Raw genomic sequence first — 14346 nt, 5'->3', positions numbered from 1 at the left:
GCTCGATGCCGAACATGTACCCTGCATGGTTTATAACATCTGGCGAGTGCTACCATGGAGATCTATCAGTGTACTACGTATGTTGAAAACAAATGTACGATCAACAATGAACAACGACAGTTACTAGCATTTCTGCATATTCATCGGGATTTCAGTGTGAATATTGACAATTAAAGTAATAGAGAAGTTTGTTTCTGCCTAGACCCGAAGAGCAGATTTTGGACAATTTTGAGTAAATTCTGTATCACAAATATGTGTTGTTTATGTATTACTCTATTCAGAAGATTTATTAATAGTTTAACATTCATAAATTTTTTTATAAGTCCTGTCTACATATAGCTTCTCTTTTAACCGTTCTATGACCGAAAACCGAAACAAAAAACAAAAAATTCTGCATAAAAGGGTCCCAAAATTGTTTCGCCTCGCTTCTTTCTAGCTACGCCCCTGATAATTTTATATTGCATTCATAATAAAAAAATACAATAATTATACACTGAACTTGATATGCTGTGTTTCATAAAGCACTTAAATCAATCATAATTATCAGTATTTTCAAGTAAAAACCTAACTTTTTGACACCCACCCTCCATTAATATCCAGTTGGATTTTTTTCTTCAGTAAACATAATGGTTTACTATAAAAGATGTTTTGAGAGAATACTGTGAACTAAATATAATAATCTATGAAAAATTGTTCACAATCAACAATTTACACTTTAAGATAATCATAACTAGTAACATTATCCACAATAATAAATTAATTCCACAACAAAACAATCTTAAACACTTTAACAGGGCCTTTTGGAGCTGAAGATCGCCATTTGTAAAAAATAAATGTATACAGGCCCTAACACAGTGTAAGTAATTATGCAATAACATCGGAAAATAGAATGAGATAAATATATATTATCTATGAAAACATGATATAAATAATTAAATGCTTTATATGAAAAAGATGAAAGATGTGTGTATGTTAAAGTGTGTAAGCCAACAAATTAAATTTAAACTAAAAAGATTTTGTGGAAAATGAAATTAATTAAACAGTCATTATAATGGTGAACATACAATCATATTCTAAAGGTTGCACTTTGTAAATAAAGCTGTTTCTCAAAACACGCCTCTTTTGGGGAGATCTTGAATATTCATAGAAAATTAATTTTGTTTACATACTGGTTCCCAGTTATGCTCTCTGTGTTCCATTTCACAGAGACATAACTTGGGAATGTTACCAGTAAATATACATGTGCATATTGTTTACATTGAAATCTGTGGTAACCTTTCTTTCGAGGTAGGGATAGTTAAAAAAATTAGTGTTAGTTTAAACTCTGAGAAGTTGAGGGCATATAAACATTGAAAATATGCCGCACAGCCCTATATTTTGACCTTTGAAAAAAATTGTGGTGCATATAAACTTTCAATTCTAGGATAAGATTTTTTTCAAAACTTCATAGTAAAAGTGGTACAGTTTTAGCCGTAAAAGGAGTTCCTATGGGAAATTGCATTGTCAATATTTACAGAAATGCAACCTAAAACAAGCATGATCTGAAAGTATTCCATGGCAATATAAAGTCCACTACCCGTTAAAATTCAAACATACTGGAACAAAATGCTAACTTGATCTCTATAACTTGTCATGGTGTAAACTTTATAACAAATATCAAGTTAATATCTTCAAACATGACGAAAAACCGTTTGGAAAACTGATTATTTACATGAAAGTCCAAGTTCCATAACTCTACACAAAATCATCAGACAGAAACAAAATTCAAACTTGGTCTGTAACTTGTCTAGATAAAACTACATACCAAGTATCAAATCAATATCTGCAAGCATGACAAAGATAGAGGGGAAAACTGATTTTATTTTTTATGTTACAAACTTACAACACATTTTCAATATCAAGGTACCAGAAAAATTAAGGTGCTAACAAAAATGCATGTCTTGATGAAGAAAGAATTACAACTGAAATAGTTCAGGTTGAAACCTCAACAGTATATAAAATCTTGGGACTGATTCAAAATTTTACAATTTTTCCTGTTACAGGTAGGAAAAAACCCAATTCTCTGTGTTGGAATTAAAACATTTTATTTTTTGGGGGTTTAATAATGTGTGAAGAGTATTGATATAGAGAACTGGAAAGAATTGTTATACAAAAAAGAATGAGAGCTTAATTTGAATAGTGCTTGTCAGGATTATGACAGTGGAAAAAATAAAATGCTCTGCAGGGCACAGCTTGATTCGATAGAAGAGGGTGAATTGGGGCTAGTATGGACACAACATTCAAGGTTGATACAGCTCTGATTTTGGGTCTAATGAACTTAAATTTTTTTTAATATACCTATCATGGTCCAATATCCAAAATCTAAAAACATGGATTGATTCAGCATATCAAAGAATCCCAAGAATTCAATGTTTTATGAAATCAAACAAAGTTAATTTTAGCCACTTTTGACCTCAATGTGGACTAATTTGATAACAGGGCCCAAAAATCAAAAATCTAAATACATGTTTAGATTCAGCATATCAAAGGTTCTTTGACTTCCAAGACTTCAATTTTTGTTAAAATCAAACAAAATTAAATTTTGGACCCATTGGACCTTTAATGTAGACCAATTTGAAAACTGGACCAAAAATTGAAAATCTAAAAACACATTTAGATTCAGCATATCAAAGAACCCCAATAATTTGAATTTAGATGATATTAAACTCAGTTTAATATTGGACCCTGTTGACCTCAATGTGGACCAATTTAATAAAGGGGCCAAAAATTGAAAAGTCTAAATACATGGTTAGATTAAGCATAAAAAACTCCATATATTTAATTTTTGTTGAAATCAAACAAATTTTAATTTTGGACCCCAATTTGGACCAACTTGAAAACTGGGCCCATGATAAAAAATCTAAATACTGGTTTAGATTCAGCATATCAATGAACCCCAAGAATTCATTTTTTGTTAAAATCAAACTAAGTTTAATTTTGGACCCTTTGGACCTTAATGTAGACCAATTTGAAAACGGGACCCAAAAATAAAAATCTAAATACAGTTAGATTTGGCATATCAAAAATCTCAATAATTAAATTTTTGATGACATCAAACAAAGCTTAATTTTGGACCCTTTGGACCTCATGTTGGCCAATTTAAAAACCGGTCCCAAATTCCAAACACCTAATACATGGTTAGATTCAGCATATCAAAGAAACCCCAAGAATTCAAGAATAAAACCCCATTGAAATTGGTCAAGAAATAAGCAATTTTTACAAAGTATTAGAAAAGTATTGATTTTGGCCCCTTTTTGGTCCCTAATTCATAAACAGTTTGTGCGTTAACCCCAATAATCAATCCCAAACTTTCTTTTTAGTATGGAACCTTGTGGTACAATTTCAGAAAGATCCATACACTTACACACAAGTTATTGTCTGGAAACTAGAAAAATACTTATTTTGACCCATTTTGGACCCCTTGTTCCTAAATTGTTGAGACTGTAACCCCAAATAAGAATCTCAACCTTCCTTTTGTGGTTTCGAATCTTGTGTTTAAATTTCATTCTATTCACTTAAACTAAAGTTATTGTCTGGAAACTAAGAGTCTTCAAACAACACTGACGACGACAACGACAAAGTGATACCAATATACAACCAATAAATTTTTAATTTTATCCGTCCTATAAAAATCAACAGAATACTCCACAAATAGCACTATTAAATTAACAGCTGCGCCATGAGCAAATATTACACCCATTGCCTTTTCAAAGAATAACATTCCAGTACTCTTAAATGTCATATCAGAAATTTATCAAAAAAAATATAATGGGGCTTAGGTAAATAGTTGTCACTAAAGTTTCATGAAAACTGCTTTAAGCACTTTAATTTTGAGTTATTTTCTGAAAACTGGAAAATCCCTTTTTTTAATGATTTAAACCCCACGACTAGGAAAGGCATTTAAAAAAAAATATATAATCAATTCACCACAGTTTCTTTAAATCGGCTTTTTTAATAAATAACACCCCATAAGTCTGAAACATAAAGTCTTAAATTAATAAAAAATTTGTAAGGGTTCCGCGGAACCCAGTGTCTCGCCTACTTTTGCTGTTAATCACAGGCCCAACAAAAATGAGGAAAAATCAATAAAATCATTCCTCTTGATACTATCTTTTGATTGTCATGATTGTAAGAAGCTTCTGTCCAAGTTTGGTAAAAATCCAGGATAGTTTATGAATCTAATAAGTGTTTTAAAAAATTTAACTGCAGACTGTATGTAATGTTAACTGGAAGAAAAACCATTTATAAGTAAAATACGGATACACAGGTACAAAATTTTAACAAAATAGATATTAGCTTTTGATCATAAACAAGCTTCTGTCCAAGTTTGGTACAAATCCAAAATAGTATAAGAAAGTTATTAAAATTTTAAAAACGTTAACCACAGAGTGAATGTGTTGTTACCTGGCAGAAAATCTAAGTCCATTTAAAAGTAAAATACGAAAAAAATGGAATATTATTTTTACAAAATTTACTTTTGGATACTATGTTATGATCATAAACAAGCTTCTGTCCAAGTTTGGTAGAAATCCAGTATAGTTTGAGAAAGTTATTAAAATTTCAAAAACTTTAACCACAGAGTGAATATTTGTGGACGCAGCCGCTGCCGACACCGACGGAATGTAGGAACGCTGTCTCACTTTTTCGAAGAAAGTCGAAGGCTCGACAAAAAACAAGAAAAAAGAAAGAGAGTTCACATCAATAGATTTAAACAATTCACCAGTTTCATGCAAATTGGTTAGTGCGCTTTTGAGTTATTGTACAACATGTGGACAACGAACAGACAAATCTAGTAAAAAGTTTGTGGTAGCAAGCCTTATCTATTTAACATCACTAGTTTGTGATATAATGGTAATTGTGTATAATTCAATATAATTGAGAAACTTTAGAGAGTATTTGTTAGGTCTACAGAAGGTGTAAATAAAATTCTATACAATTGTTATGCATTTGAGAATAAAAGCAACTTGAGTATGTCTAAACTTAAAAAAACTAAAATCTACTTTAAAAAAAGATATATATCTTTTTTTGAATGAATATAGGTATGGTATTGAAACAATTAAATTCTATTAATTAAAAAAATCAACCCTGGACCTTACATTATATTGATTTATTTTCAAGTTTGTGTTTTGTTGTTGTTATATTATCTTCTTCCTTAAATCTTATAACAAACATTCAATAAGAAAATTTAGCAAACTGTTGACACCATATTAATAAGCTATCATTGTATAATTAGGAGACTATATGTCTACATAAATAGAAATAGAACTAGAGGCTCTAAAGAGCCTGTGTCGCTCACCTTGGTCTATGTGAATATTAAACAAAGGAAGCAGATGGATTCATGACAAAATTGTGTTTTGGTGATGGTGATGTGTTTGTACATCTTACTTTACTAAACAGTCTTGCTGATTACAATTATATCTATCTATAATGAACTTTGCCCAGTAGTTATAGTGGAAAATGTTAATAAAAATTTACAAATTTTATGAAAATTGTTAAAAATTGACTATAAAAGACAATAACTCCTTAGAGGGTCAATTGACCATGCGGTCATGTTGACTTATTTGTAAATCTTACTTTGCTGAACATTATTGCTATTTACAATTTATCTCTATCTATAATAATATTCAAGATAATAACTAAAAACAGGAAAATTTCCTTAAAATTACCAATTCAGGGGCAGCAACCTAACAAGGGGTTGTCTGATTCATCTGAAAATTTCAGGGCAGATAGATCTTGACCTGATAAACAATTTTACTCAGGTCAGATTTGCTCTAAATGCTTTGGTTTTTAAGTTATAAGCCAAAAACTGCATTTTACCCCTATGTTCTATTTTTAGCCATGGCGGCCATCTTGGTTGGTTGGCCGGGTCACGCCGCACATTTTTAAAACTAGATATCCCAAAGATGATTGTGGCCAAGTTTGGATTAATTTGGCCAAGTAGTTTCAGAGGAGAAGATTTTTGTAAAAGATAACTAAGATTTACGAAAAATGGTTAAAAATTGACTATAAAGGGCAATAACTCCTTAGGGGGTCAATTGACCATTTAGGTCATGTTGACTTATTTGTAAATCTTACTTTGCTGAACATTATTGCTATTTACAGTCTATCTCTATCTATAATAATATTCAAGATAATAACCAAAAACAGCAAAAATTCCCTAAAATTACCAATTCAGGGGCAGCAACCCAACAACGGGTTGTCCGATTCATCTGAAAATTTCAGGGCAGATAGATCTTGACCTGATAAACAATTTTACCACTGTCAGATTTGCTTGAAAATGCTTTGGTTTTTAAGTTATAAGCCAAAAACTGCATTTTACCCCTATGTTCTATTTTTAGCCATGGCGGCCATCTTGGTTGGTGAGCCGGGTCACCGGACAGATTTTTTAAACTAGATACCCCAAAGATGATTGTGGCAAAGTTTGGTTCAATTTGGCCCAGTAGTTTCAAAGGAGAAGATTTTTGTAAAAGATAACTAAGATTTACGAAAAATGGTTAAAAATTGACTATAAAGGGCAATAACTCCTAAAGGGGTAAACTGACCATTTCGGTCATTGAATTATTTGTAAATCTTACTTTGCTGAACATTATTGCTGTTTACAGTTTATCTCTATCTATAATAATATTCAAGATATTAACCAAAAACAGCAAAATTTCCTTAAAATTACCAATTCAGGGGCAGCAACCCAACAACGGGTTGTCTGATTCATCTGAAAATTTCAGGGCAGATAGATCTTGACCAGATAAACAATTTTACCCATGTCAGATTTGCTCGAAATGATTTGGTTTTTGAGTTATAAGCCAAAAACTGCATTTTACCCCTATGTTCTATTTTTAGCCATGGCGGCCATCTTGGTTGGTTAGCCGGGTCACCGGACAGATTTTTTAAACTAGATACCCCAAAGATGATTGTGGCAAAGTTTGGTTCAATTTGGCTCAGTAGTTGAAGAGGAGAAGATTTTTGTAAAAGTTAACTACGATGACAGACGACGGACGCAAAGTGATGGGAAAAGCTCACTTGGACCTTCGGGCCAGGTGAGCTAAAAATGTAATAACACATGCTATAAATACTCATTACAATATTCCCATCATGCATCTTACCCTTCGATGATCATCCAATTCTTTTTTACCCAAAGTTTTCACATCCACCTTTAATCGCCACAGCAAATAGAATGTTATACATATTATACAAGGAAGGATGTAAAAGGTAATATTAAATTGTTTACTGATTTCTTTCTTGGTTTGATTTTTATAATGCAACATCAACTTGAGAAAAATTTGCCAAATCCACATTTTACTAAATTTGCTATTAACTATTTCATTTTCAAAGCCTATTCAGACCAAGATAACATCAGCAACTTTTTGTTCAGCTTAATGATGCTGTTATATTCCATAGCAGTATATTATTCATCAGCATTAACAGATAATACATGCCAAATGCCAATCTGCAAAAACCCCACTATAGAATTATTTGATGAGTATTATAACTGTGATGAAATAATGAAGACTATTAAAAATGTTCTGCTCCTCAGGTAGAAATTATGAATTTGGATATGTTTAGCCTAATTAATTTGCCAAACCTCTATATAGTGTAGTACATCATTTTAAACAATAAATACTGAAATTATTAACAATGTTTTGGTTTCATGTAAACGAATAAGTATGTCTTAAGTACTCATTGTGAAAAATAAAAAAAAAAACATATTGTTAATAGTCTTCATGAACTAGCTTCATGAACATCTTCAAAGCAAATACCTAAACTAATAAAAATTAGCAAAAGTAACAGTTTAATACTGAAGACAGCAGGAAAATTAACCATTAAGCAATAATTCAGCTAGACTTCAGAAATCAGATCAATTTCCATATTTTATAAAAAAAAAATAACAACAAGACATTTAGAGAGAAAGTTTGACAAATGTCTTGTGACTAAAACTAGCTGAATTACTATTATATGAAATATTTGTTTATTACAATGTAATGTACCTTATCTCCATCATATTAGGTTATTACAATGTTATGGTCCTTATCTCCATAATATTTGTTTATTTCAAGGTAATGTACCTTATCTCCATAATATTTGTTTATTACAATGTTATGGTCCTTATCTCCATACTATTTGTTTTTTTTACAATGTAATGTACCTTATCTCCATAATATTTGTTTATTACAATGTAATGTACCTTATCTCCATAATATTTGGTTATTACAATGTAATGTACCTTATCTCCATAATATTTGGTTATTACAATGTAATGTACCTTATCTCCATAATATTTGGTTATTACAATGTAATGTACCTTATCTCCAAAATATTTGGTTATTGCAATGTAATGTACCTTATCTCCATAATATTTGTTTATTACAAAGTAATGTACCTTATCTCCATAATAGTTGTTTATTACAATGTAATGTACCTTATCTCCATAATATTTGTTTATTACAATGTAATGTACCTTATCTCCATAATATTTGTTTATTACAATGTAATGTACCTTATCTCCATAATATTTGTTTATTACAATGTAATGTACCTTATCTCCATACTATTCGTTTATTACAATGTAATGTACCTTATCTCCAGAATACTTGTTTATTACAATTTAATGTACCTTATCTCCATAATATTTATTTATTACAATGTAATGTACCTTATCTCCATAATATTTGTTTATTACAATGTAATGTACCTTATCTCCATAATCATTATCTACTGTCATCATCTCTCTTAATGTCTGTAATACTTTAATACATAACTTTTCTTCTTTTTCTTCTAAAAGACATTTGGTATGTCCAATCAGCCTGTAAAATGTTATTGGTACATGTACCACAAAATATGTATTACAGAACAATGGCTTTGAAAATGAAGGTATACTTCTTATTTTGAATTTTTTGAATTCTGTTTTCTATTATTGTTAAAAAAAAAGATACAACATCATGGCAATTGAGATAGAACAAAGAATGCACACTTTGTCATGTTAAGGAGGCTCGCGGATACAAGATTTTCAGAAAAAATTAAACATTAATTTTTCATTACAAATTTTATTGATTACCTTAAGTAGCTGTTACTTTATCATATGGTACAAAAGTAATTCCAAAAAATCAATTCGTGTTGGCCCCAGCAGACTTTTAAAATGTAAATATCATTGAAAAAGCTTCAAATCATCTCCCTTTGGTGCAAAAATGCCATTTTTTGGCATAAAAATTGAAATATCTTTTTTAACTCATCGGTGACCTATATTTTTTATTGTTGTTTTCGAATAAGCTGTACATAGACTAAATAATTGTAAATGGAGTAAGTTTGATAAGGGCCATATTTGGCCCCAATTATAAAGTCCACAGTTACAAGACAATAAATGTTTTAAGTTGCCGTAAAGACATGAGAGAAAGTTGAACAGAACTGTTTTTGTCAAAGTTTTATTCTAACACGTTGATTTTTACATCCCAAAAAGGTCAACATAAGGGATTTTGGTGAAATTTGACAAAATCAGCTGGATTTCAACCAAATAAAGGACCAGGAAACATAGAGCACAGGCGTCGACAAGCTTAATATTCAAATGAGACATGTGAAATGTCTTCACAAACATTATTCTAAAAGATCTTTGTTGTCGACGTATGCGCTCTATGTTTCCTGTCCAATAATCTATGGAAATTTATCCATTTTCATTGATTTTTTGTGAAAAATCAATATGAGTACAACTTGTGACGTCATAATGAAACGCAGAAACGTAAAATTTTCAACAAAATGGCTTATATCCTATCTAGTCAATGTATTAGTTATAATTTATCGTGATATTGGTCAATAAATCCGAATTTGAAATTTACGTTAAAAAAGGGGGCCATTTTAGGACCTTATCGAACATACTCCTTTTAGCGATTTCTGTAATTTAGTTCTTTTTTTATTTCGATATTACCGCTATTTCTCCTATTAGTTCAACAGAAACAAAGGACATTAACAATTCGAACAATTGCCTTTCGAAGGCAGAATGTGAGCGTAAATGAACGGTGACCCCATTTTTTTATTTCATTTTTCTATTAAGTATAAGATAAATTTCATTTTTAGAAAAATATAGAGAAATCCTATATTAAATAAAAAATTTCATTTAGACCCGCGAGCCCCCTTAAGCACTCATATTTGAAATACCCAGTTCACACTTTGCTGTTTTAATCCAGGTTCAAATCTAATTGATTAAATTGGGTTAATTTTAGGTAGTGTTAACATCTTAACCTGGGGCTAACTTCATTTGAAATCACAGGAGCCACATCTTGGGCTAAGCACCAGATTCAGGAACAAAGTTTGTAAACTGTATATTGTAAGAATTAAAAGCCAAAGTCAAGGTCAGTATAATGCTTCTGCATACAAATTGTTTTCAATTTAAGTGCTACATCATAACGGTAAGTGTGACATCACCAAATTCAGACTTGATTTTTTTTGGTGGTATTAAGCATTGTGTGTAAGTTTCATAATATTCGGTTGAAGCAAACTTAAGTAAGGGTAAGGAAATGAAAAATTCAGCAATGAAACAGGCATTACTCTAGAACGGTTAAAGTGAAGCCATCAAAATTCAAACATAACATTTGGTTGAGGCAAACTAAAGTTAGAGAACAACCAGATAATCCCCAGGGTGCAGCTTGATACGACCGCAGAGGTCGAACCCTGAACAGTTGGGACAAGTATGGACACAACATTCAAGCTTGATACCGCTCTGAATTTGGAATGTGATTAAATAGTTGACAAAAAATAGGTTTCTGACACAGAATGAATGCGGTCTAAGAACTAAAAAATTGAAATTGGACACTTACCTATTATGGTCCAATATCCAAAATCTAAATACATGGTTAGATTCAGCATATCAAAGAACCACAAGAATTCATTTTTTGATGAAATCAAACAAAGTTTAATTTTGGACCCTTTTGACCTTAATGTAGACCAATTTGAAAATGGGACCAAAAATTAAGAATCTAAATACTAAGAATCTAAATACACGGTTTGATTAAGCATATCAAAGAACACCAAGTTTAAATTTTTGATGAAATCAAACAAAGTTTAATTTTGGGACCCTTTTGGCCCCTAATTCCTAAACTGTTAGGACCAAAACTCCCAAAATCAATCCCTACCTTCCTTTTGTGGTCATAAACCTTGTTTTTAAATTTCATAGATTTCTATTTACTCATACTAAAGTTATTGTGTGAAAACCAAAAAAATTGCTTGTTAGTGCCCATTTTTGGCCCCTAATTCCTAAACTGTTGAGATCAAAACCCCCAAAATCTATCCCAAGCTTCCTTAAGTGGTTATAAACCTTGTGTTAAAATTTTATTGATTTCTTTTCACTTATACTAAAGTTATTATCTGGAAATCATTTGTCTTCGGACGACGATGATGATGTAGACAATGGACGACGCGACACCAATATATAACCAGAACATTTTTGATTTTTGCGGTTGTATAAAAAGCAACTTTCAAACCTACTGACAGGCAAAAATACATCTTGTATTGTAAATATTACCGAGATATAAATCCTCCTATTTCACATTTTGTACCAGCTGGAAATAAGTGTTCTGGAAAATGAAGAACATCAACAAGCACAGACAACTCTGCTTGCACCAGAGGACGAAGACGATCTTCTAGAAGCTCTACTATTTCCTGAAAAATAGTTATACTATCAATAAATAAAAAAATCACAAGTTAATAGATTGCTGGTTGCTTAACACCTAGCTGCAAATATAAAATGCATATTAATGAGTAAATACATAAGATGAGAGATCATTATCTGAAGTCACATAAAAGATTGTTTCTGGAGAACTGAATAATCATACACTTTGTATGCATTTAGAACTTGTTGAAATGCATATGAATATTAAAAACAAGGAATGAGCTGACAAATTGACAGCAAACCAGGTAAAAGTCATCAAAAGTGATTTATCAGGTTTATTATATTTATAATGCCTAAAGATGAATACATATGTATATATAACAAGAGTGCACACGCTCAAATGTCTAACCTGACTTATTGACATTATTCTACAAGTCGACAAGATCAAAGTTTAACAACAGATATTACAAAAACTTAAAATTATCAAGAAAAAAAGAACTAGAGGCTCTTGAGAGCCTGTGTCGCTCACCTTGGTCTATGTGCATACATGTATTAAACAAAGGACACAGATGGATTTATGACAAAATTGTATTTTGATGATGGTGATGTGTTTGTAGATCTTACTTTACTGAACATTCTTGCTACTTGCAATTTTCTCTATCTATAATAAACTTGGCCCTTTAGTTACACAGAGGAAAATATTTTGTAAACATTTACAAAAATTTATAAAATTAATGAAAATTGTTAATAATTGACTATAAAGGGCCATTACTCTTTGATGGGGCCAACTGACCACTTAGGTCATGTTGACTTATTTGTAGATTTTACTTTGCTGAACATTATGGCTGTTGAAAGTTTATCTCTATCTATACTAATATTCAAGATAATAACTAAAATCAGCAAAATTTCTTTAAAATTACCAATTGTGGGGCAGCAACCCAACAACCTATTGTCCAATTCATCTTAAAATTTCAGAGCAGATAAATATTGACTAGATAAACAATTTAACCCTTTTCAGATTTGCTCTAAATGCTTTGGTTTCAAAGTTATAAGCCAAGATCTACATTTTACCCCTATGTTCTATTTTTAGCCATGGTGGCCATCTTGGTTGGTTGGCCAGGTCACCGGACACATTTTTTAAACTAGATACTCCAATGATGAGTGTGGCTAAGTTTGGTAAAATTTGGCCCAGTAGTTTCAGAGGAGAAGATTTTTGTAAAAGACTACAAAATTTACGAAAAATTGGTAAAAAATGACTATAAAGGGCAATAACTCCTTAAGGGGTCAACTGACCATTTTGATCATGTTGACTTATTTGTAGATCTTACTTTGCTGAACATTATTGCTGTTTACAGTTTATCTCTATCTATAATAGTATTCAAGATAATAACCAAAACGGCAAATTTTCCTTAAAATTACCAATTCATGGGCAGCAACCCAACAACGGGTTGTCAAATTCATCTGAAAATTTCAGGGCAGATAGATCTTGACCTGATAAACAATTTTACTCCATGTCAGATTTGCTCTAAATGCTTTGGTTTTAAGAGTTATAAGCCAAATTCTACATTTTACCCCTATGTTCTATTTTTAGCCATGGTGGCCATCTTGGTTGGTTGGCCGGGTCATCAGACACATTTTTTAAACTAAATACTGCAATGATGATTGTGGCTAAGTTTGTTAAAATTTGGCCAAGTAGTTTCAGAGGAGAAGATTTTTGTAAAAGTTAACAGACGATGCCGGACAACGACGACGACGAAGGACAACGGACGCAAAGTGATGAGAAAAACTCACTTTGCCCTTTGGTCCAGGTGAGCTAAAAAGTGTCAATTTAAACCCAGCTTGACAGACATGCATCCATTCCAATAATTTCATACACTAAATATAGTTGATCTTCTGCATTAAGTATATGAATCACAATAAACTGACCAAATCACACAAACTAATACAATATTGATATAAGGAGGAACCAAAAAGTAACATTGACTAATGAACCATGATGATGAGATCAAGGTCAGATGAAACAAGCCAGACAGACATGTAAACCTTACAATCATTCAATACACCAAATATAGCCTACCATCTACCTGAGAAAGAGATGTAAACAGAACATTTTACCTGGATAACTTATCCACGAAATGAGTCAGGTAATTATAAACCCTAGCTGATTGACATATACACCTCATAAGGATCTCATTTACCAGAAAGATCTATTGTTATACTTAACATAAGTGAGAAATTGACTTGACAAAAACCTACATATATTTATTCAGCAGTTATTGAACCATGAAAATGAGATCAACGCAAATGACAGAAGGCATATTTATACAAGTTATAAAACATCCAGGTCTTCTACCTTCTTAAAATAAATTGCTTCACTGAGCGCAGCTGGATACGACCGCAGAGGTCCAAGCCTGAACAGGGGCAAATATGGACACAATATTAGCACTTGATACAGGTCTGAATTTTGATTGTAATTAAATATTTGGCATAATAATAGATTTCTGACACAGAAAAACTGTAGTCAAAGAACTTGAAATTGGTTATATGATTTGAATTTATATCCAATTTTTTGCTTTTGTGCAATCATACCTGTCAACCTGTGACGATGAAAATGCAGGTCATGACCTGCATTGAAGAATCAAATCTCAGGTCATAACGCATATGAACTTTTTCGAGCTGAATTTCAGTATTTATGGTACATTTTCTTATAATGTATA

General features: G+C 31.4%; 1 protein-coding gene across 3 annotated transcripts in view; it reads right to left on the bottom strand.

The window, feature by feature from the left end:
- LOC143079481 (inositol 1,4,5-trisphosphate-gated calcium channel ITPR1-like) overlaps positions 1-14346 on the bottom strand; it is a 283048-nt gene that overhangs the window by 60141 nt on the left and 208561 nt on the right. For 2 of the 3 annotated variants that reach the window (XM_076254840.1, XM_076254849.1), the window contains 3 exons: positions 11543-11679; positions 8726-8837; positions 7140-7187 (listed from right to left, as the gene is read on the bottom strand). In XM_076254840.1, the coding sequence (XP_076110955.1) occupies positions 7140-7187; positions 8726-8837; positions 11543-11679 (297 nt within the window). The remainder of the gene's footprint in view (positions 1-7139; positions 7188-8725; positions 8838-11542; positions 11680-14346) is intronic. The other variant, XM_076254857.1, reaches the window with a different exon arrangement.

The sequence above is a fragment of the Mytilus galloprovincialis genome, chromosome 1 (assembly GCF_965363235.1).
Source record: "Mytilus galloprovincialis chromosome 1, xbMytGall1.hap1.1, whole genome shotgun sequence".
Taxonomy (NCBI): Eukaryota; Metazoa; Mollusca; class Bivalvia; order Mytilida; family Mytilidae; genus Mytilus; species Mytilus galloprovincialis.
Note: the sequence above shows the minus strand (reverse complement) of the source record. Positions and strands in the feature narration are given on the sequence as shown.